Here is a 22,444-nt window from a genome sequence, read left to right on the forward strand (position 1 = left end):
CCAGTCCCTGTCTTGCTGACCTGGTCTCTTGCCCTGCTTCAGATTAAGTCTCTGGAACTGGACCCCAACCTCTACCGCATTGGGCAGAGCAAGATCTTCTTCCGGGCAGGTGTGCTGGCGCACCTTGAAGAAGAGCGTGACCTCAAGATCACCGACATCATTGTCTCCTTCCAGGCTGCTGCCCGTGGCTACCTGGCCAGGAAGTGAGTGTGCAAGGTGGGATGGTGGTGGGGGCGGGGTAGGCGTGGAGGGCGGGGAGAGGGGTATGACCTGGTGGGGGAATGGGAAGCAGGGGTCTGTTTCCTCTGCCCCCTGCCCCATTCACTGGGCTGTTATGGGGAAGTCTTGGGTTCAAAGAAACATGAAGTGCAGAGAGAACTTGGATATCTTGGCTCCCATTTACCCTGCTCTGACTCTGTTGCTCCCGGAACTGGGAGCAAACCCAGGCATCATGGCTCCCAGACCCTCTCTGTTTCCCCAAACTCTGACCCACCAGATCCATCTCACCTCCTAGAGTTAGCATAGAAATGGGGTGTCCTGGCTCCCAGCCCCCCTGTTCTGGTGCACTAGACCCCCTGCCCAACCAGAGCTGGGTGAGAGCCCTGGTGTCTGGGGCAGGAGATGATGAGTGACCCTTGTAGGGCGTTCCTGAAGAAGCAGCAGCAGCTGAGCGCACTGCGGGTGATGCAGCGGAACTGCGCCGCCTATCTCAAGCTGCGCCACTGGCAGTGGTGGCGTCTCTTCACCAAGGTGCGAGTGGGGCATAGGGTGTGTGCCAGGGGAGGGGAATGGATTGGGTTGTGGGGGCATGCCCTAAGGGGCAAGGCTGGGGTGTGACAGTGAGGGGTGGGCAATGGGGTATAGGCTGAGGGATAGTGAAGGCAGTTCCTGAGCCTGGGTGAGATGGTGAGGAGGGCCAGCCCTGTGGGTGTTGGAAGGCCTGGTTCTGGGACAGATTGAGGGGAAGAAGTAGGAGTTCAGATTCTGGACTGAGCTGGGGGGACCAGGTCCTGGGGTGGGGGATGGGGCTGGGGCTGTACAGGAGGTTAGTATCTGCTTTCAGAACTTGTGCTGGGGCAGATATGGACCTGGATAGAGAGAGGTGATGGGAACTGGATTCACTTGGGGGTGGAGGGGACCTTGAGTCTCAGAGGGAGACAAGGCTATGCTTGGGGCTGTCGTAGCCCTCCTCTGCATCACACCCCATTGCCCCCAGGTGAAGCCACTGCTTCAGGTGACACGGCAGGATGAGGTGATGCAAGCCAAGGCCTTGGAGTTGCAGAAGGTGCAAGAGAAGCACACAAAAACCCAACTGGACCTCCAGGAGCTGGAGAGCAAGTACCAGCAGGTGAGGGGCGACCCAGAAACCCAGGGACAAGCCTCCTCCAACCCACCAGACTGCATCTGTTCCCAGAGCTGAGATGGAACTCAGGCATCTTGGCTCCCAGCAGCACTCTGCTGTAACCCATTAGACCCTTCCCCTCCCAGAACTGGGAGAGAAACCAAGTGTCCTGGCACCCACCCTGCCCATGCTGGGGTTGGAACCCAGGTGTCTGGGTCTCAGGGCTGACCTGTGCTGGTCCTGGTGTAGCTGGCAGAGGAGAAAGCCATCTTGGCGGAGCAGCTGCAGGCAGAGACGGAGCTGTTTGCTGAGGCTGAGGAGATGCGAGCGCGCCTGGCTGCTAAGAAGCAGGAACTGGAGGAGATCCTGCATGACCTGGAAGCGCGGGTGGAGGAGGAGGAGGAGCGTGCCCAGCAGCTGCACAGTGACAAGAAGAAGATGCAGCAGCATGTCCAGGTGCTGGGGGCCGTAGGGCAGGGCAGAATGGGTTGGGTATGCTGGAAGAGGGGCCATCACAAGTGGTGTCCTGGACTGGTGGTGTTGCAGGGATCAGGGCTAGGGGGCTTCCTCCAAGGCTGGGGGTGCTGCTGGGATTGAAGTTATCGGGGTCTTCCCCAGGCCACAGGCATGGGGCTCCCTTCTGAGCTGTGGGGCACCTGGCTAAGGAAGTTGTTGGGGTACTTATCATGCTGCCCATGTCCTCTGATTCCTGTCCTTCCTCCCAGGACTTGGAGGAGCAGCTGGAAGAGGAGGAGGCGGCACGGCAGAAGCTGCAGCTGGAGAAGGTGACCATGGAGTCCCGGTTGAAGAAGATGGAGGAGGATGTCCTGCTGCTGGAGGACCAGAACTCCAAGTTCCTTAAGGTGAGGGTGCCCTGCCATGGGCCTCTCATCTACAGGGCTGGTACGGGCTTGGAGAGATCACATGGCATGGTGGACTGTGCCCTCTGTCCTGCCCCCATGCCTCTGGGTGGGGCTGGCCTACTGCTGGGTGGCTCTGGAGATGGATCTCTGGGCTCTATACGCCCCAGTTCATCCAACATCTGCTCCAGTGTGAACCTGCGTCAACTTCTGGCTAGAGACGGGTTGGGTCTCTGTGGGATCTGGGTTGGGGCCTAGAAATGGTTAATTTGACCTTGGCCTGGATCTTCATCTGGACCATGCTCTGCCTTTCAAAAGGGGGTGAATCCAGTGTAGACCCTGGTCTGGGCTTCGTTTGGATGTCCTGGTGTGGATGCTAACTCAGCCTTTGGCCCTCTGGTTTGTAGCCTAGGGTTTAGTTTTTATCTGTTGCAGAACCCAGATTGGGACCGGAAGACAGAGTTTCTGCTTCTGATCCCTGGCCCTTCCTTTGGCTTCTAACTTGAGTCATGCTCTGGCTTGGGACAGAAGCTGGGGACCCCAGACCTGGGCGCAAGCGCTCAGTCTGTCACTGGCTGTTAGAATAAATTTGAGGCTGATTAGGTAGCTAGCTCAGAAGCTACAGCAAGGCTGAAATTTATGCCCACCTCAGCATCTCAGATTGAGCCCTCGGGTTGCAGCCCAGGTCTGTGGGGTCCGGTCTACAACCTCACTCCAAACAGAATCCTATTGCAGAGTCAGAGTGAGCCCTGGACCTGGCAGCTGGTGCAGTGTCAGGGCCTCAGTGCGAGTCTGGATTATGTCAACCCTAGCTGACTGAGGCTGTGGGCATAGCTTCTGGTGGGGGGCATGAGAGGACTGTTGGTTCTTGGGGAGGAGGGCAAGAGGGAAGTGGTTGGTTCTTGGGGCAGGAAGTGCCCTGCATGGCCTTACCCTGTACCATGCCTGCAGGAAAGGAAGCTGATGGAAGAGCGCCTCTCGGAGTTCACATCCCACATGGCAGAAGAAGAGGAGAAGGTGAAGAGCCTGTCCAAGCTGCGCAATAAGTATGAGGCTGTCATGGCTGACATGGAAGGTGAGCAGGGCAGGGAGCACATATTCTAGAGCCTGGTCTCAGCCCCACCTGGATGCAGAGCTACAGCTGAGTCAGGCCCCAGATATGCATCCAGACTGGGGGCATGAGTCCAGGTGCAGAGCTGAACCGGGTCCTCCTCCAGATTATGGGAACTCCATTCAGACCCCAGAGATGGAAGTGGGTGCAGCCCCAGCCTGGGTTGGGTAGGAGGGTGGGTCTGGACATGGAGGCTGCAGGGCCCTCAAAAGGCCTGCTTCTGCCCAGTGCCTCAGTGCTCTGTGTTCAGTACTGGGCAGGCTCTCTTGCTGCTGGGGAATGTGCCCTTACTTGAGTTGGCAGGATCTAGCATAGGCTGTGGGGTCAGTGCTGTGTGGACCCATGTTCCAGAGTCCTCACCTGTTTGCCTGCTCCCACCTCTGGACTTTGTGTCCAGATCCTCATCCCAGGCTGTGATGTGCTTCCCCCCACACTCCCAACTTATCCAGAGTCCTGCTGGATAGCACAACCAGAGGGAGTGGCTCTGGGGGCTCTGCCTGGTCTGTGTGTGGTTCTTAGGGTGGGTGGCATGTGAAACTGGGGAAACCCCCAGGGCTTGTCCCTCCTTTGAGTAGGCAGCAGGGGAGGGGGTGGGCATCCTAGGACCCACAGGCCAGAGGCTTATGGAAGAGTCTCCTGTGTGAGGCAGTCTGGGGTGGGGGATGTCCCAGCCAGAGGAGGGATAAGTAAAAGGGGAAGTGCTGGCCTCCGGGCAGACTGGGGGTCCCTGTGGGCAAGAATGGCCCACTGGGTCTGAGCCCCTGCCCTCCTTGCAGACCGGCTGAAAAAGGAGGAGAAGGGGCGGCAGGAGTTGGAGAAGCTGAAGCGGCGGCTGGATGGCGAAGCCACAGACCTGCAGGAGCAGGTGCTGGAACTGCAGCAGCAGTTGGAGGAGCTGCGGGCACAGCTAGCACGCAAGGAAGCCGAGCTGCAGGCTGCTCTGGCAAGGTATTTCCCCTCCCTCCTCCATGCCCCTGGTTCCCCCCTTCTATCTACCCCCAACTCCCCTGGGTCAGATGGGGGTACTCCTAACTTCCCTGGCCAGGCACCATCCCCCACCCTTGGGGTCTTAACTCCCCCAGCATCTCCCCTTCATGCCAGGCCAGGTGCTGCCCTTCTTCCATCCCCTCAGCTCCCAACTCTTCTGGGATCCCCCTGACCCACTGACTCTGCCTCTGCCACAGGGTGGAAGAGGAGGTGGCTCAGAAAAACCTGGTGCTGAAGTCACTGCGGGAGCTGCAGGCACAGCTGGCTGAGGCACAGGAGGACCTGGAGGCAGAGAAAGTGGCACGCACTAAGGCCGAGAAGCAGCGTCGAGACCTGGGCGAGGAGCTGGAGGCCCTGAAAACTGAGTTGGAGGACACGCTGGACTCCACTGCTACCCAGCAGGAGCTGCGGTATGCCCCACCCCTGCTCCACGCCGCTGGCCATGGCCCCCCAGAGCCAGTTGCAGCACTGCTTTTCCTCCTGGTACTCTCCACAGCTAGCTGCTGTGCCACACTGGCCCAGTGCACCTGCCCTCAATACCCCCCCAGGGCTACCCGCAACATCCCCCTGCCCCATAGCACAGGATAAAACCCTGCCATTACTAGTCCCCAAAACATCTCTCCTCCTGAGCCAGCTTTAGCACCCTGCTGCTCTGGCTCAGGCCTGTGGTTCTGGTGTACCCGCCCTGCTGAACACTCCAGAGCTACTCTTGTCCCTACCACTACACACCAGGACAGTTGAAGGGGCCAGCATAAACACCCCCAAGGTGGCTTGGTGCTGGGCAAGATGTCTCTGTTTAAACGGCACCTGATATACCCCACTTCTGAGGCTGCTGCATTCCTGTGCCCCATGTCTTGCCCCATCCCTTCCTGCACTGCAGGTCCAAGCGGGAGCAGGAGGTGACGGAGCTGAAGAAGCTGATGGAGGAGGAGGTGAAGACACATGAGTCCCAGGTGTTGGAGATGCGACAACGACACACCAGCACCCTGGAGGAGCTGTCAGAGCAGCTAGAGCAGTCCCGCCGGGTATGGGACAGTATTCCAGGGAAAGACCTAGGGGTCTGAGCACAAGGAGCTGGGAGTTTGGTCACCTGGGTTCTCTCGTGGCTCAAGGAAAACTCTGTTGCCCCCCAGTTTAGGGCAGCGCTGGAGAAGGCAAAGCAGACGCTGGAGGGGGAGAAGGCGGAGCTGGCCCAGGAGGTGAAGGTGCTGCAGGGCACGCGCCTTGACTCGGAGCAGAAGCGCAAGAAACTAGAGGGGCAGGTGCAGGAGCTGCAGGCCCGGGCGGGTGAGGCTGAGCGTGCCAAGGCTGAGCTCACTGAGCGCCTGACTAAGCTGCAGGTGAGACACACATCTCTTCCCACATCAGCCCCATGGGTCTGTCTCCTCTGATGTCCTGCCTTATGGGCCCATCTACCCTGGCATCCTGTCCCTTCCCTGCCCTGGATTGTCTCCATGGGTCCCTCTACTCTAGTATCTGGCCCCTGTATATAGTCCTGTCTGCAACTGACACTTGGCCTTTGGTCACTGGCCAACCTGGAATGTCCCATAATGCTTTTTTTGTGGATGGGCTTCATGGGTCACACAACTCTTCTGGAGCAGAGGTACCCACAGAATATGGTCTCCTGCCCTCCCCTTCACTGTGCTGTGCCCTTTCCTTCACAGAGCGAGCTGGATGTGGTCTCGGGGGTGCTGGGCACGACCGAGTCTAAGACCATCAAGCTCACAAAGGACCTAGCCACCATTGAATCCCACCTGCAGGATACCCAGGTACCTCATGGGGGTTCACAGGCCAGCTTGTGTAGCACAGTGTGCCCTCAGGATTGTGGCTGTGGGCAGGAGGGGCTTAATGCAGGCAAAGTGCGGCAGGATGCTATTGGGACTGGTTGCAGGGGTGTGAGGTCTGGGGGTGTCTATTATGTGGCGTGGGAGGGGGGCAGGGCTTCTGATCCAGGGGTAATGGAGGAGATCTTTGATCTGTGGGTAGGGGCTGAGCCAGGTGGCCTCTGGGCATTGGCTTTGACTGATCCCTACCTTCCTCTTCCACCCTCAGGAGTTGCTGCAGGAAGAGACGAGGCAGAAGCTGGCGCTGAGCTCGCGGGTGCGTCAGCTGGAGGAAGAGAAGAGTGTCCTACTGGAGCAGATGGAGGAGGATGAGGCTACCAAGGCCAACCTGAACCGCCAGATCCAGAGCCTGCAGCAGCAGGTGGGGGCATGGGGGTGTGAATAGTGCAGGGCGGTGGTGCAATGTGTGCTGCATGCGTAATGCATATGGGGTAATGAAACTGTGTTTTGTGTTGCCTGGAGCAGAGGTACAGTGAAGTAGCACCATTTGCTGGTACTGTGTGTGTGGAGCAGTGCTTATAGTAGGTTGTGTTTTGCAGTGTCTGTTATGCATGGATGGAGTATGGTTAGCACAATGTAGTGTGCTGTTGCATGGCAGCATGGTGTGGTGTGCTGCCCATATGCGTAGCTAAGGGCTGGTGGCACAGTGCACTGGTGCTCTCTGGGGTTACTGTGCATTGTAGTAGTGTAATGTGCTGGCTTGGCACATCAGCATACATAATAGTGCTGTGCATCAGCATGGCCCATGGTGCACCATGGTATGAATGTGCTTGGGTCTGGCAAGTGTTGCAGTGCAGCAGCCCAGTGTGCCATTGCCACATACCATTCTGGGGTGAGTGGAGTGTGGGAATGTAGTGTACTGCTATGCTGTGACGATGAGGGTCTCAGGTCAGACGTATTGTGGTGTGGTGAGTCAGTGCAGTGTGATGCTGTTACTTTGTGGTGATGCCGTACAGTCCATTAGTGCAGCATAGCAGTGTAACCTGCTGGGACTGTCCCTGTGTGGCATGGTACGCAGTGCACTGGCATGCTGGATCAGTTTCTCCCCTTCCTCTGGGCCTTGTGCAGTCCTAGCTCTTCTGAACTGCAGGACAGAAGCCCATGTCCCAGGACACCCCACCTTGCTCCAACATCTGTGGGCATCTGACGCTGTGTCTCTGCAGGTGGTGGAGACACGGCGTAAACTGGAGGAGGATGCAGGGGTGGCAGAGGGGCTGGAGGAGGCTCGCCGACGGGCGGCCAAGGAGCTGGAGGTGCTAGGACAGCGCTATGCTGAGAAGGTGGTGGCTGCTGAGAAGGCAGAGAAGGGGCGGGCACGGCTACAGCAGGAGTTGGATGACCTGAGCGTGGAGCTGGGCCAGCAGCGCCAGACTGTAGGAGCCCTCGAGCGCCGTCAGAAGAAATTCGATCAGGTGAGGCCTTCCCAGCCCCCAGACCCTTCCCCAAATAGGCTTAGTTTCTTGCCTACTGATGACCCTAAATGTTGCCCCCCCAGCTCCTGACACCCCTACATTCAGCCTAAGCTGTCCCCACTTGCTCCCAGGGGCCTGACTCACCTCTGCCTCACCACTGTCCACCCCGTGCTCTGCTCCCCTTGTCTAACTCTTCCCACCCCCTGTGGCACAGATGCTGGCTGAAGAGAAGCTGGTATCAGCGCGGCATGCAGAGGAGCGGGACCGGGCTGAGGCTGAGGTGCGAGAGAAGGAGACGAAGGTGCTGTCACTGAGCCGGGGGCTAGAGGAGGCGCTGGAGCTGCAGGCTGAACTGGAGCGCCAGAACAAGCAGTTGCGTGCTGAGATGGATGACTTGGTCAGCTCCAAGGATGATGTTGGCAAGAATGTAAGGCCTCAGCAGAACTTCTGGATTCTTGGGTTCTCGCTCAGCAATAGCATGGGTGGAGGGACTAACTGCAGTGCATGCTGGGGGGCGTAGTCCATCCCTGGGACTGAATGGGTCAGGGTTCAGTGCATTCTGGGGGCTGTGGTCCATGTCCCTCAAGATAGGTTGCAGTGCAGTGAATTCTGAGAGCTGTTGTGTCTTCTCCCCCTGGCAGGTGCATGAGTTGGAGCGGTCAAAGCGGGCTCTGGAGCAGCAGGTGCAGGAGATGCGGACGCAGTTGGAGGAACTGGAGGATGAGCTTCAGGCCACGGAGGATGGGAAGCTGCGGCTGGAGGTTAACATGCAGGCCATGAAGGCACAACATGAGCGGGAGCTGCAGAACCGTGATGATGCCAATGATGACAAGAAGAAACTGCTCTTCAAGCAGGTTGGCACAGGGCTAGCACCTGCTGAAGGGACTGGGTCATGGGCACTCTGGCCACCAGAGGAGGACTAGAGACAGCAGCTAGCATCCATGGTTCCCAAAGTGAAGGGGAAATCCAGGGACAACGTCCAAGTCACAGGCCTACTCGCAGTTCTGAAGTCAGAGGCCAAGTTACCAAAGCCTAGTGGAGTTTCAAAACAGCTGGAGTCCAAAAGTAGGGTGGAGCAGGGTCAGAAACCAGAAAACTGAAGAGCACAAGATCCAAAGAGGCTGACCACAGTAGACTGTCAGGCATAAGTGTTTGGTGGGTCTGCAGTCTGCTGCCACAGAAGGACTTAAATGGGGATACTTTTCTCCCCATCAGACAGTTAGGAGGCCATCATAAGGGCCAGCTGGTTCATCAGCCAGTTTGGGGCTGCTAGGTAAGAGTCCCTGGCAGGTTTAGCCAACTGGACAATGAATCCAGAATAGGCTGCCTCTTAGAGCCCCTGACACCTGCCTGAGGGTCTGGGTTCAGGGGAACAAGGGGGCATAGGCTGGGTAGGCCCAAAGGATCAAGGGGAAACAGGTTGGTTGGGGCCAGGTGATGGAGGAGCATGGACAGGGTCATGAAGGCACATGGGAGCAGGTGTGGGTGGTCTTTGGTGGGTGGTGCAGGGGAATGAGGAGGCATGGGCAGGAGCTGACACCTTTCTTTTCCATACTCCTAGGTGCGGGACCTGGAGCAGGAGCTGGATGCAGAGCGGAAACAGAAGGCACTGGCTGTGGCCACACGGAAGAAGCTGGAGCTCGACCTGCAGGACGTGATGGGACAGATTGAAGCTGCAAATAAGGGGCGCGAGGAGGCCATCAAACAGCTCCGGAAACTGCAGGTGGGGGCAAGGCCTGGCTGCAGGGGGCATGCAGTAGTACCCAGTGTTCTGTGAGAACTTGGGGTTACTCTGTATTATAGGACCTCAGTATCTGGACACTGTGTGCACCATAGGATGGGGTTTTCCTGCATTCTTGGACCTCCGTAGCTGGGACATGGGGTTCTCTCTAGCTCAGTCTTGCCCTGTCCCCCCTCAGGCACAGATGAAGGAGCTGTGGCGGGAGGTGGAGGATACTCGCACCTCCCGCGAGGAGATCTTCATTCAGGCCCGTGAGAGTGAGAAGAAGCTGAAAAACCTGGAAGCAGACCTGCTGCAGCTGCAGGAGGTGAGTCTGGAGGGGGTGGGGCTGGAGTGGGTGAGCAGCAGAGTGGGAAGAAGTGGAGAGAGGGCAAAGCTACACTGGGAGGCCAATCTGTGGGGATGGAGCAGAAGTTGGGGCTGGGTCAGGGTGGGGTTGGGGTGAGGCAAGGGCAGGGTGTCTGTGTGGGTCCTTGTTGCCTGTTCAGCACCCTGTCCTGTTGCAGGAACTGGCAGCATCAGAGCGAGCCAAGCGACAGGCCCAGCAGGAGCGTGACGACCTGGCTGATGAGCTGGCCAATGGGACCAGTGGCAAGTGAGTGCCCTGCTCACTGTCCCAGGCCATGCCTACTATGCCAGAGACTACCTACCAGCCCTGGCCCAACCCCACAATGCCAGAAGTGCCCACAACACCTGGTTCAGCAAGGACTGTTCTCTGCCCAGCTGAGTGCTTGAACTTATGCCTGCTTCCCCAGACCCCACTCATGCCTCACCTCCTGCACCCTCCTGGGTGCTATCTCCTCCATGCCCTGCCTGTTTCCCTGTCTCCGCTGATGCTACATTGCCATGTCCTGGGACCTCCTGCTAAGCCTGAGTGGTCCCCTGCCCTGTGCCCACCCCTTTGGCTTTTCTTTCTCCAGGTCAGTGCTGCTAGATGAGAAGCGACATTTGGAGGCACGGATTGGGCAGCTGGAGGAGGAGCTTGAGGAGGAGCAGAGCAACATGGAGCTGCTGAATGATCGCTACCGCAAGCTCACCCTGCAGGTGGGGGCTGCCTGGGAGGGAGGGTGCCAGCACCCCTAGGGATCATTGCCCTGAAGTCCCCAGGGCTGGGATGGGACCCTCATACTTGACATGTTCTAGGGTGGAGAGCCCCAGAACAGGCTGCCCAGTATCCCCTGGGGTGGGTGTGTGACTTACTTACCCAGCCTGCCCTGGGGCAGGGACACCCCCCCTACATCCCAAGCCCTTGCCACATTTCTGGCTTCATGGATTTCTGGGCTGCCATGTGGTGTAGGGGTCAGCAGTGTTGTGAGGTGTGGTGCCCCGTGGGGTGGAGTGCTGAGTCGGAGAAGCCTTCGAGTGCAGTGGGCTGATCTGGCAACACCCTCCCCACAGGTGGAGACCTTGACGACAGAGCTGGCAGCTGAGCGCAGCTTCTCCCAGAAGACAGAGAACTCACGGCAGCAGCTGGAGCGACAGAACAAGGAGCTGAAGGCTAAGTTAGGCGAGATGGACTCCTCAGTCAAATCCAAGTATAAGTTGGCCATAGCCACCCTGGAGGCCAAGGTGGCCCAGCTCGAAGAGCAGCTGGAGCAGGAGGCTCGGTAAGTCTGGCTACCCAGAATACCTGGACGGGAACCGTGTCTAGGGACAGTGGTCTACTTATCCAGAATTCTCTGAGGGAAACCACCTTCTGAGGATTGCAGTTTGTTTCACCCACATTCTCGTGTGTGGAATCCTTTTTTCAGGGGTGGAGATAAACAAGGTTACCACCCAAAAGGACTGTGGGGGAAAAAAGCCTGTTATGGGCCAGGTTCCGGTTACCCAGAACCCATGTGGTGGGATCCCTGTCCTCACAGAATTATCTGGGTTACCCCGAGTGCTCCTGTGTATGATTTGTTGTAAAGGGGGTCCTGTTATGCCGAATTTTTGGAAGTGTGAGCCTCAAAGCCAAGGGGCAGAATACCCAGAATTTTAGGGGTGAAGGCAGGGTACCCATCTTTTCTAAGATGTTAGGGGCTGAGCTGTTGCCATGAAGCAAGAGGCTTTGATGGGGAATGGGTCATCTACTTAGAATTCCTTGGGGTGCAGTGGGGCACCTACTCAGAATACCCTCGTGCAAATCATGCTTGGGTAGGCCGGGCTGTGCTTATCTTGTACCCCTTGGCAGGGAACGGATGCTGTCGGGTAAGCTGGTGCGCCGGGCAGAGAAGCGGCTGAAGGAGGTGGTGCTGCAGGTGGAGGAAGAGCGGAGGAATGCAGATCAGTTCAAGGACCAGGTGTGGCTGCCTCCCCACTTCACATTGCTACCTGGCACGCTGTCCTGCCTGTGGCATGGCACTGCCCCTGGTCCCCCAAGCATAGCCCCCTTGTGATCAACCACCTGTGGCATGGCATCTCCCACTGAGCCCCCTATTGCAGAGTACCTGTAGCATGCTTAGCTGCCTGCCCACCATGGCACGGTGACCCCAGCCCCTGCCCAAGTCCTTGTTGCCTGCAGTACCACAGCTTCCTCCACACACCATCCTATGGGGTACCCATCCTGCTGAACCCCTGCACTGAGCATCATGGCATGGCAACCACACAACAACCCCCTACCAAGTGTCCCACCCTGTCCCCTGCAGCATGGCACTTCAAGTGCTATGCATGTGTATAAGAGTCTGTCCCAGTATGGAGTGGTGTGACCCTGTGCCTGCTGTTTTCTGGCAGCTGGACAAGGGACACATTCGCATGAAGCAGCTGAAGCGGCAGCTGGAAGAGGCAGAGGAGGAGGCATCTCGGGCTAATGCCAGCCGCCGCCGCATGCAGCGTGAGCTTGAAGATGTCACTGAGTCAGCTGAGTCCATGAACCGTGAGGTCACCACGCTGCGCAACCGCCTCAGGTAGTCCTGGCTGGTGGGGGTGGGAGACAGTACTGGATATGCCTCAGTCAGTCCTGAGCCAGGGTATAACCAAAGCCCAGACATGGCACCTACTTCAGGCACTTAATTAAACTTGGCTCTCCCATGGCACAGCTGGGGGCAAGGTCTCCCCTTTCTCACCATCCTTATGCCAGGCTCTTGTCCCACCTTGGCCAGGCAGGACCCATCCTGAGGGGTGGAGGGGCTCTGCTTGGTGTTCTCAGGTGCTTTGTACAGAGGTGGCTCAGTGTCTGCTGAAAATATGGTCTGGATATATGCAGGAGGGCATCTGGGCTCCTTATGTCCCAGGGGGTGCTCTCAGCCCGCTGCCTTTCTTACTGGGATTCAGTCTCCAGGGGAGCTGCCTCTCAGGCTGAAATAGCTCTGCACAAGGGACCAGTTCCCAGCCCCTCCACTTTAACCCAACAGATCTCACTCTCCTCCTGGAGTGAGGACAGAACTCGGGTGTCCTGGCTCCAAACCCCTGTGTTCACGCTGCCTCTCTTCCCTGGGCTGTGGCGGGTCTCTTTCTCCTTCTGTCTTTCTCATTCTCTGCATTTCTCCATCTCTTCCATTCCCACAGCAAGTTAGAGCGTCTCCAACGCAAGTACGTGTGTGCCCTGCTCGCTGTCCCTATGCCACTGCCTCAGCCTGCCAAGGAGGGGGAGGGGGATCGGGTCCTCACCAGAGGCAGCCACTCCCCCTCTTGCCCATGTAGGGGTCTCTTCCCACTCAGAGCCCTCTGCACCCTTCCCTCAGAGCTCCCTTCTCTCACCTCTGTCCCTCACTGCTCCTGAAGCTCTGGTTTGCCCCGTTGCCCCTGCACCTCGCTTAACTGTGGCTCTGAGCCTAGGGCCTGCTGCCTGGGGCCTGCTCTTTCCTAGCTGCTGCTTTCCCTTTGCCAGGCTGGTGTGTGGTGTTCAGGGTGTGGGGTGGGGTGATGCTAGACTGGTATGTGGTATTCAGGGTGGTGGTTGGTGGCTAGGCTACCTAATGCCCCCTGCCGGCTCGCTGCTCCCTGCTGCGTGATGCTGCCACACCCAAGGGCATAGGGCAGTGTGACCACTGAAGGGAGGCCCAGCCAGGGGCACTGTGGGGACCATGGGGTAGGAGTGCTGGGGATGGGAGCTTTTGGGGGTGGTTGGGCAGGTGTGCTGCCTGTGGGGTGGGGAGAAGTCAGCAGGGTGCACTGTGTGGTTTGGGCTGGGTCTGAAGCTTACTCTGCCCCCTGTGCTAATCCATGTTTCTCTCCTCAGGCGAACCCCCCTGACATTCACTACCCGCACAGTGCGCCAGGTCTTCCGGCTGGAGGGGGTCTCAGATGAGGAGACGGAGGAGCAGGATGCAGAGACCACAGCTACCAACCACCACCCTTCCCCTGTGCCCCCCCAGGCCCAGCCGCAGTCACCCCTGGCTGAGCAGCCCCCCAGCGAGTGAGGGGCGCCAGGGTTGGGGAGGGGAAGGGGCATAGAGGCAAAGCTGGAGCAGCTCCCTCACCCAGCACTGCACAAACCTGGACCCTTATACTATGGGGTCTGAGGGCTTGGCCCCTCTGCACATCTGGCTCTGCCCAGGGCTTTGTTCTTTATATCAGCCAGCACTTTATATAACAGGGGGGTTGGGAGCAGCTGGTCGGCCTAGATGCACCTGGAGTTAAACTGGATTTCTTGTAGAACCCCTCCTGCCCTACCTTGGGGTCCAGCTGACACCACTCCAAGAGCACTGAGACTCCCCGCCAGTACAGGATCCTGTCAATGTAGGGATGGCCCTATCAGTCTTCCTGGCTCAGCGCCCCCCTGCATGTCCCAGGATTTCCTCTGCACACCAGGCTCGTCCCTTTGTGCAGCCTCCAGCTGCCCTCCAGGTGCTCCCTTCTCTGTCCTATTGTGGGTTGTGTGTGTCTCTGTGTGTGACAGAAACCGGTGCCACAGAACCCCTGAATATCATCCCCTCTTGCACACAAGTGCATGTGTACAGTGCAGGTCTGGATCTCTCCAGCAGGGGGCACCAAACATATGTGTGCACACTCACTCACTCATATCCTAGCAGGGGACAGTGTTGCATCTCATGCACTCACTCACACCAGCACACTCCCTCTCTCATTTTCACTCTCTCTCTTCCAGCAACAGCTGTGCTTTAGACATGTTGGACCTAGCTTCATTTTGCACAAAAGCCCCATCTTAGGGTAGCTTGGAGTTCAGAGCACCTGCGATCTCTTCCCCCTTCTCCTGGCATCCCCCTTCCTCCCTCCATGTGTAGCTTGTTTTTCATCACTCACCACAGCTGGGTTTTTTAAACCCAGGGGCCTGGATTTCATTTGGGCTCAGCCTCAAAACAGTATAGGAATCACTTCCCTGAACTGTGTCCCCTCCTCCCCCCCCCCAACTTGCCTTCCTCAGTTCATCCCCATGGCCCCATCTACCCCAGCATCTTACTTTTTTGCATCTTGGTGATGGCATTAGCTGGTGGGGATGTAGCACTGCCCCACACTGTCAGGCTCACTCTGCCCCAGGCTTAGCTCTGTGAGTAGTTGTGAGTGGGCAGAGCCTTTCCCATGGTAGGACCCTGTGTGTGGCTGCATTTATGCTGGGGTAAAGGCTTGTGCATGCCTTTATATGTGATGTGTTGGGGGAGGGTGGATTCATTTCAGTTTCTGAGGCTGAAGTGTCCACATGTCAGACCATTTTCTCCCAGGTCCCAGCGCTGTAAGGGGCCTGTGCCTAGCTGTCCTTGTGCCATCCCAGATCAGAGAGATGGTGAGACAGTCAGGTTGGGGGCTGGTGGGAAGAATTAAGTGACTGTAAACTGGCTGTCATGGCAGGGCCTGGCACTTGCCCTTAACATGGGGCTCACTGAATTGGGCCTGCCCCTACATTTGGCTTCTGTACCCCCGGACAGAGGGTGGAACTGGCCAGGTTCAAGCCATGAAACCCAGCAATTCTTTATAAAGGGAGGGGTTGCAGTGGGAATTAGGGGTTTGTAACCAGCAAGGTCAATCCCCCCAGAGCAGCTGCAGTCCCAGCCAGGGAGGGGTCTCACACAGGATCTTGAGTCTCAGGGGCGGGCTCTCAGGGACAGGATAAGTACTGTGTGGATGCCTCCTCCTGGGTAGGAGCAGTTTTCCCTGTAAGCTCTGCTGTGCCTGCATAGCTGTCTCCCCATCTGTGGGGCTAGGACTGACTGAGGGAAAGTTGTGCACCTAGTGGAGGCTAGTGGCAACACCCAGGCATGAGGTATCTAGGGAAGTGGCACATCACTCCTTGGGTACCCCCCTTGCTGGTGCAGGCCCTGCTGTGGCCTAGGTTTGGCCTTGCTGTTTGCCACCTGCACCCAGGCAGCTTGTGGTGGCTTCATGGGGTAGAAGAGAATTTGTGTATGCTTGCTCTGCCAGCCTGTTGGAGACTCCGTGCCCAGGGTCCCTCATGCTTTCCTGCCAGCTTCCTGCTTTTGGAGAGGAGGCTCAAATACCCTTGTGGTCAATTAGCTTCCTCTCCTGAACCCTGCCCTGTGTTCCCTTATTACCTGCCCTGCTCATAGTTCCAGGGCTGGGGATGACCTGTGCCCAGGGCTGAGGTGCAGGCTGCATGGCTCCTGTGTGCCCTTCTCTGCCATGCTCCCTTGGCTGTGTTGTGTGTTACCAGGGCATTTCTGTGGGTAGGTTTGGTGGCGTGGGAGCAGTGCCTTGCAGGGGCCTGGGCTGACACATAGTGTTTCTTCCCCGTGGAGCCCAGGGCTTGCTGCTTCTGGCTGCACAGGGCGCAAGCCAGTTCTCTCTATTTTTAAAAAGCACCGAGGTTTGTGTCTTCTAGTAAAGCTCATCTCAGATTTACCGTATACTGTGGCTGAAATCTCTGCTTTAGATTCGGGGAGAAGGAGGTTGGGATTGGGTTTGAACTTGCTTCCTGCAGTACAAGGCACTGGAACCACCTCCTAGTAGTTGCACTCAGGCCCATTTACTTTGGCATCCTGCCCTGGATCAGCCCCATGGGCCCAGCCACCCAGGTATCTCACCCCTTCCCTGTCCCAGATCAATCTTTGGAGCCTATCTGCCCCAATACCCTGAGCCCCATTGGGTTGGAGATGGTACAGGTAAATTGCTGCTCTCACCAGTACTAGGGGACACCTGCAGGTCTCTTCCTCTAGTGCCAGGTTGAGGGCTAGATCACTGCAGAGAAAAGATTTTTCCAGGAGCTGGGCATTGACATTGAGCTTTAGAGGCTGACCCAGACTGAGACCTGTCTATTTGTCCATTCACTAAGGCCCACCTGGATAACTAGTAGCCCCTTTTCACAGGGGCTAATGGATGAATGAAAAGCTACATTTCTTGGGACAGCAAAAAATGGGAGTGTCATTTGGGTCAAAACATGAGAATAAGTGCTCCTGAGGGAGACACCAAGCAGAGCCCCCCAGGCTGCGCCCACCGGTCCTCAAAGGCATCCAAGGAGCCGGTGGATGCTGCCCAGTGGTACTCTACCCAGAAACATGCACAGATGAGGGAGAGGAATGCAGCCCTCCGGTCCCTGGGCACCTTCCTGACCAGAGCCTCGTTCCTGATGAAATACAGGGCTCATTTGGCCAAGGCCAGGAAGAGGTTGATCAGGAGGTTGCGGGACTTGGTGGGGCTGCGGATGGGGTGCCCAAAATTAAAAGGGTTGGGGGTGAAGTTCATCCAATACCTCAGGAGGAGGTTGCAATCTGGTACTCTTGAGTGTCCTGTGCCAGGGTCTCCCCCTGCCTGCAGAAGGGGCAGGAGACTGAGGTGTTTGTAAAACTTGCCACATACTTGCCTGCGGCAATGGCTCTATGGAGGAGCAACCAGCTGAAGTTCCCAGTGCTCATGGGATGAAGGTGGAGTATAGGCTCAGTCACTGGGGTACCCCTACCCTTGACGAGCAGGTCCCACCACTCAGTGTCTGAGTGGGATGTGAGAGCGGCATGATGGATTGTGCAGCGCATGAGCATGTAGAGGTGGCGGCGATGGATGGTGGAAAAGTGGACCAGTTTGGTGTCCTCCAGCCGGCTCAGGTGGTGGAGTGGGGAGTGCCGCGAGGCCCTACAACAAACTCCGGTGGGCTGGAGGACATGGGGTGGAGAGGGATGGACCACCAATGCGCAGGACCTGGTCAATAAAGGCAAGGGCATCGGGAGATAAGGTGGATTTCACCTAGACTAGGTGATGAGTCTTGTGTCGTGGATAGACCCATCTGCCGGGCCAGTGCAGCAGGGTTCACCCACACCTGCCTATTGCAGGCCAGGAGGTCTCCAGTATGGGTGGCACCACCCAGAATCAACCTCTGTTGCAACTGGGATGCCTCTGCTATTGGGACCTCCAGCTGGGGGTTCCAGAGGAGTAGCTGGACGTGCAGGTTGGTGCCCTGGGCGCTTTGCAGGGGACCTGGAGGTGAAGACCAGCCTCCAGGCCCGGAGGAGGTCCTGGTAGAAATCTGGCAGCCCTCACAGGTCCTGCAGGGAGAAGCCTCACAAGCCAAGGAGCTGCCAGTCATATTGGAGTCCCTGGAAGTGGTGGAGGAAGGCCCCTTGCTGCATGGCTACTGACACTGTATAGCAGTTGTTGGAGAAGGCAGATCAGGACCTGGCAATGCAGGTGAACCAGGCCCAGGCTGCCCTCCCACAAGGGGAGGCTCAGGACCTCTGCTGCAACCCAGTGTCATCCTGGCCAGAAAGAAAAACTCCAGTACCCATCTTTGGAGCCCAGCCAGGACCTCGGGGCACAGGCAGGGTGTGTACAGACTAAGATCTGAGGGGTAACCCTGAGGTGATGAACTGTACAATAGTGCTGTGTGCTTTTTCCAGAGAGAGAGGCTGTGAACATAGACATCCTGGTGACAAACCCTGTGCTCTACCCACCAGACCCCACTCCCAGAGCTGACCTGACTTCCAGGGGCAAGACCAGAGGGGAAGGGCCCTGCCTCATTCCCACCCACCAAGCCAGCCAGCTCCGGGGTAGAGTTCCCATCCTGATCCCTAAACCCTCACAGCCTGGGCAATGCCTACCTAAGGTGCCCTCCAGCTGCTTTGGTACCCAGGCTGGGGTGGATGTGGACACAGCAGGGACACCCTGGAGACAACTGCAGTCACACACACTTTATTGGCACCAGGCAAGTGTTGCCCTGGACACCACTTGGACACAAGGCGATGAGCAGATTGCTGCATCCGGGAAGCGCACACTCAGTGTGGGTGGAGTCCTGGCTCTGCTGCTCTAACCATGACCCCACTGCCCTTCCAGACAGGGCTGTGCTTCTTGTTGGTGGGGCTTGTGGTGTTTCCAGTTCTAGCTCAGGGCTCGTCATCCTGTGGGTGGAGAGAGTGACTTGCTGGGTTGGGTCAGCTCTGGCTGGGAAGGGTAGCAAGGATCCATGGCTATGGTGCTGCTCCTGGGGAAAAAGAGGGCTGGCTAAGGAAGGGAGAGGCCCTGGGATGTGTGTGGGGGAGGAGTAGGAAAAGGGCTCCTGGGGTACTGGAGGTTGAGTGTGCCAATCCCTCCCCTTTGGCCCCCTATAGCCTGCCCTTGAAGTGGAGGCAGCTGTAGAGGAGCATAGGGTGTACATAAACCAGGGAATGACCAACTCAGGGTATGAAGAGGCCAGGTTGAATCTGGCATCCCCCACAAGGCAGACAAAGCCCCTGCCATCCCCACCTTCCTGAGCCAGCCAATACCCCTCTGGGGCCCAATTTGGTCTTGCTACCCTGGAAGGGAATGGCCCCTGCCCCACTACTATCCTTAAAGTCAGCCAGTGCCCCATGCCAGGACTGGACTGAAGCTGATTCTAGGTGGAACTCCGGGGCAGTGAACTTCCCCATAGTAGTGCCCCACTCCCCGAGTGCTACCTTTCCCACAGTGGGGATGCCCCACTTCCCCTGTGCTGTGCTCTCTCTTGCAGCAGTGCCCTGTTCTCCCTTGGCTGTGAGTTTCCCCATAGCAGAGCCTCTGCCCTGCTGTGCCCATATATACCTGCTGCTGGTGGGTGGGTGTGCTCCTCCCTCAGACCCTGGTGCCCAGTTGGCGTGGTGGTGGTCCCTGCAGGCCCTGTGCCCGGCGGCGCTGGCGGTAGCTGCGAGTGAGCAGGGTGTAGAGGAAGGGGTTGATGCAGCTGTTGCTGTAGGTGAGGCAGGTGACCAAGTGGTTGATGCTGATCTCAGTGGTGGGCAGCAGCTGGGTGGCTGTGCCAGGGCTGTACAGTGGCACCAGCTGCCACAGCCAGAAGGGCAGGAAGCAGGCCCAGAAGGCCAGTACAATGGCTAGGATGAGCAGGAAAACACGGGGCTCGGGGGGCCGGCGGGCACCTGCCCCAGCCAGCATACCACGGGTCTGCGAGAGCCAGTATGTGCGTGCCAGGCGTCCGTAGAGGCAGCCAATGACCAGGCCAGGGCCTACCATGCTGGTGCCAAAGAGCACGGTCAGGTAGGCACGGTAGTGCTCCTCTTGCCAGGCTGGTGTGCACAGGTACCGTGTCCGCCCGTCTGTGCCTGTCCTCTCCTCCAGGCGCAACATTAGCATCATGGGCAGTGCCAGCACTGTGGCAGCAGCCCAGGAGGCAGCAGCCAAGGCATAGCGGCACCGGTGGGAGCGGTGGGCAGCGCGGAAAGGCTGGGCCACAGCCTGGTAGCGCTCAGTGCTGAGAAGGGCAAGTAGGAAGCTGCTGGCGTGCATAGTGAGTAGATCCAGGCCCAGCAGTAGGCGGCAGCCAGCTTCCCCAAAGCGCCAGTCCTGCGCCAGGCCAGTGTACACGATGAAGGGTGCAGTGCCCAGGTAGAGCAGGTCAGCCAGCGCCAGGTTGACGATATGGGTGTGCAGTGAAGATCCTGCTGCTCGTGCCACGGCCAATGTGTACACATTCCCTGCCACCCCCACAGCACACAGAAGGCTTAGTGCTGCCCCCAGTGCAACCGCCCCCACTCCTGAGTCTCCTGGGGCCTCACCCACCTCCAGCGACCCATTGGAAGGGGCTGACAGGTTGGAGGGGGTCCCCATGGCAGGGGAGGAGGCGTTGGGAGTGGCAGGGTGGGTTGGGGAGGCTGTGGCAGGGACAGGACGTTGCCCTGGACTGGGGGTCTGGCAGAGGGAGACAAAAAGAAATTCCACCAATGCCAGGTAACCTGCCCCCAGAGACCCCTGCCGTCTGTCTGTCTGCCTGCACACACTCCCTGTCTGTCTGCTTTTCTATTGATCTTTCCTCATATACCTGCTCTGTGTCTGTACATGCTTGCTATTTCCATACACCCTCTTTGTCTGTGTTGGTCTATCTGTCCCCACACTCCCTGTCCCTGTCTGTTTGTGTTGGTCTACCTTCTCCCCATGTATCCCCTTTGTCTCTGTAGGACTTTCTTACCCCAGACACTACCTCTGTCTGTCAGTCGGTCGGTTGATCTGTCTATGTTCACTCTGTTCGTCCATTTGTCCTTCCGTGCCCATCCACCCCTACCCTTTCTCTCTCTTACCCACGCATCTGCAGCCCCGTCCCGCGCTCCCCGTCCGGCTCTACAAACCCCAGGTGGTGCCGGGGGCCTGGGCCTCGGCCCCCTCCCTGCTGCCTGGTGGGTTGGTGTCTGGCGACGCGCTGGCTGGCGTGTGTGTGCGCAGCCCCAGCGAGGGCTGGTGTCTGCGTGTATGTCTGGACTCTGAATCCTCTTCTGTCCACAGCCCAGCACCCTGCCAGTGTCGGTATGTGGGGCTGGCCCGCATGGGGGGTGCTCTGGCTCCAGCTGAGCCTGCCTGCGTTGGAGGCCACCTGTTTACCCCGCTCTGGGGTGGGGACTGGGCACAGGAGAGGGGGGAAAATAGATGGATGGACGGACAGATGTAGGGGGTGGGGTGAGGAGGGGAAGAAAAAGGAAAATAAAGAAAGAAAGTCAAGCCAAGCCATGTGCTGGCGTGACCCTGCTGGTTGGAGGACTCACGCCAGCTGAGAGACAAATAAATAGAGGCAGAGATGTAAAGACAGGGAAGGACTGGGATGCAGAAAAGAAAGAATATGGACATAAGGAGACAGGCAAACAGATTGAAAGCAAGAATGAATGAAAGAAATGGGGCTGCAGGACAGAGACAGAGTGTGAGGGCGAGGGGGCTGCCTCTGGCCCATGGTAGCTGCTGAGGAGCCCAGTTAGAAATGCTCCCTGATGTTTCCCAAGCCCAGGGCCTGTTGTGGGGGTCCATGGCCCTTTTGCAACCCACCCTCCTATCTTGGGCCCCAGCTGGGTTCTGCAAGCGACTTTCTCCAACACCACCTGGGCCGGCTCCCCTGCCACACTGTAGTGGACCCCTTGGCAAGGAGATCTGACTGCTGATGCCTGCAAGGCTTGCCGAGAACCTGCTAAAAGAAGAACCTCTTCAGGGATATCTCCTCAATCTCAGGGATCCCGTCATGAAGGCAAAGAGGGCTGTTCCCCCATGCGCCAAGCCACACTTGCATCTCTGCAGCACTGCTGAGGGCACAGCCCCATGGCACTGCGGGCTCCTGGATGTGAGTGTCCCCAGGATGCAGTGCAAGCTGCCACCCCACAGAGACTCTGGCTATGAATGCCATGGGGGGGGGGGGGCGGGGGTGTCCCTTGGCCCCACACTCGAAAGACAGAGAGAGGGTGGGGATGGCCCAGTGCCAGAAGGGGTCTGCTCCTGATTGCAAATGGTAGCACCCAGCATGGCAGGGCCCACGCCTGCTGACATTGGGGCCAGGCAGCACCTGTTGTGACAAGGCCCCAATCCTGGTGATTCTGAGCCTCGGCATCACCATTCTGGTGATTTACTGGCACTAGACTGGGCTTGCCTGGATTAGGTTTCAGCATGGGCGACTGGTGCCTCCCGAGTCTGGGGAGACCGCTGACTGGTGGTGGGGATGGTCCCTCAGTGATGGCCAATAACCAACTGGGGGGGCCCCAGTGGCTGATTGCTGAGCCGACGGCCGGAAGTGCACTTCTGGTTTCATGGCTAGGACTTCCAGGGGGTGCATGGCTGATCTCATGTGTGCACCCTCTATGCGTCACCAATGGGTTTCAGGAAGGGATGTTTTGGGGGTGAAATACAAGACTTACAGGAACAGGAAGGAACAAAGCAGGCCCTGAAGCATGGCACCCCCATAGCACACTCCTGGAGCCAGCAGGACTCCAGGAGTGGAGGGGCATGAGTGTCCACACCCAGATGCCAGGGTTCCTCTTAGGCTTGTGCCAGGGGCTCTGCTTGCCCCAGGGGTATAGGGCTAGACATGCAGCTGGTCCAGGGAGTTGGC

The 22,444-nt window shown here is 58.0% G+C and overlaps 2 protein-coding genes across 7 annotated transcripts in view; one reads left to right on the top strand and one right to left on the bottom strand.

Moving 5' to 3' along the window:
• LOC149864259 (myosin-10-like) overlaps window positions 1-16,034 on the top strand; it is a 32,475-nt gene extending 16,441 nt beyond the window's left edge. For 4 of the 6 annotated variants that reach the window (XM_090049010.1, XM_090049012.1, XM_090049014.1 and 1 more), the window contains 24 exons: window positions 43-203; window positions 642-750; window positions 1,217-1,348; window positions 1,592-1,798; window positions 2,068-2,205; window positions 3,154-3,277; window positions 4,090-4,261; window positions 4,498-4,710; window positions 5,181-5,325; window positions 5,434-5,640; window positions 5,965-6,069; window positions 6,353-6,505; window positions 7,308-7,556; window positions 7,771-7,983; window positions 8,198-8,410; window positions 9,118-9,279; window positions 9,476-9,604; window positions 9,804-9,892; window positions 10,218-10,341; window positions 10,696-10,904; window positions 11,471-11,579; window positions 12,010-12,182; window positions 12,784-12,807; window positions 13,457-16,034. In XM_090049010.1, coding sequence (XP_089905136.1) covers window positions 43-203; window positions 642-750; window positions 1,217-1,348; window positions 1,592-1,798; window positions 2,068-2,205; window positions 3,154-3,277; window positions 4,090-4,261; window positions 4,498-4,710; window positions 5,181-5,325; window positions 5,434-5,640; window positions 5,965-6,069; window positions 6,353-6,505; window positions 7,308-7,556; window positions 7,771-7,983; window positions 8,198-8,410; window positions 9,118-9,279; window positions 9,476-9,604; window positions 9,804-9,892; window positions 10,218-10,341; window positions 10,696-10,904; window positions 11,471-11,579; window positions 12,010-12,182; window positions 12,784-12,807; window positions 13,457-13,637 — 3,741 coding nt within the window. In that variant the 3' untranslated portion in view covers window positions 13,638-16,034. The remainder of the gene's footprint in view (window positions 1-42; window positions 204-641; window positions 751-1,216; window positions 1,349-1,591; window positions 1,799-2,067; window positions 2,206-3,153; window positions 3,278-4,089; window positions 4,262-4,497; window positions 4,711-5,180; window positions 5,326-5,433; window positions 5,641-5,964; window positions 6,070-6,352; window positions 6,506-7,307; window positions 7,557-7,770; window positions 7,984-8,197; window positions 8,411-9,117; window positions 9,280-9,475; window positions 9,605-9,803; window positions 9,893-10,217; window positions 10,342-10,695; window positions 10,905-11,470; window positions 11,580-12,009; window positions 12,183-12,783; window positions 12,808-13,456) is intronic. The other 2 variants (XM_090049013.1, XM_090049015.1) reach the window with 1 other exon arrangement.
• Window positions 16,035-18,363: 2,329 nt separating this feature from the next.
• On the bottom strand, window positions 18,364-20,974 carry LOC149864260 (urotensin-2 receptor-like). The gene is made up of 2 exons (XM_090048357.1): window positions 19,174-20,974; window positions 18,364-18,595 (listed from the first exon to the last, which is right to left on the bottom strand). Exon 1 carries the CDS (start codon window positions 20,191-20,193, stop codon window positions 19,204-19,206), a length of 990 nt encoding a protein of 329 aa, XP_089904483.1. The 5' UTR covers window positions 20,194-20,974; the 3' UTR covers window positions 18,364-18,595; window positions 19,174-19,203.
• Window positions 20,975-22,444: the final 1,470 nt, after the last annotated feature.

Source organism: Crocodylus siamensis, chromosome 5 (genome assembly GCF_052110815.1).
Source record: "Crocodylus siamensis isolate JL-2025a chromosome 5, ASM5211081v1, whole genome shotgun sequence".
Lineage (NCBI taxonomy): Eukaryota > Metazoa > Chordata > Crocodylia > Crocodylidae > Crocodylus > Crocodylus siamensis.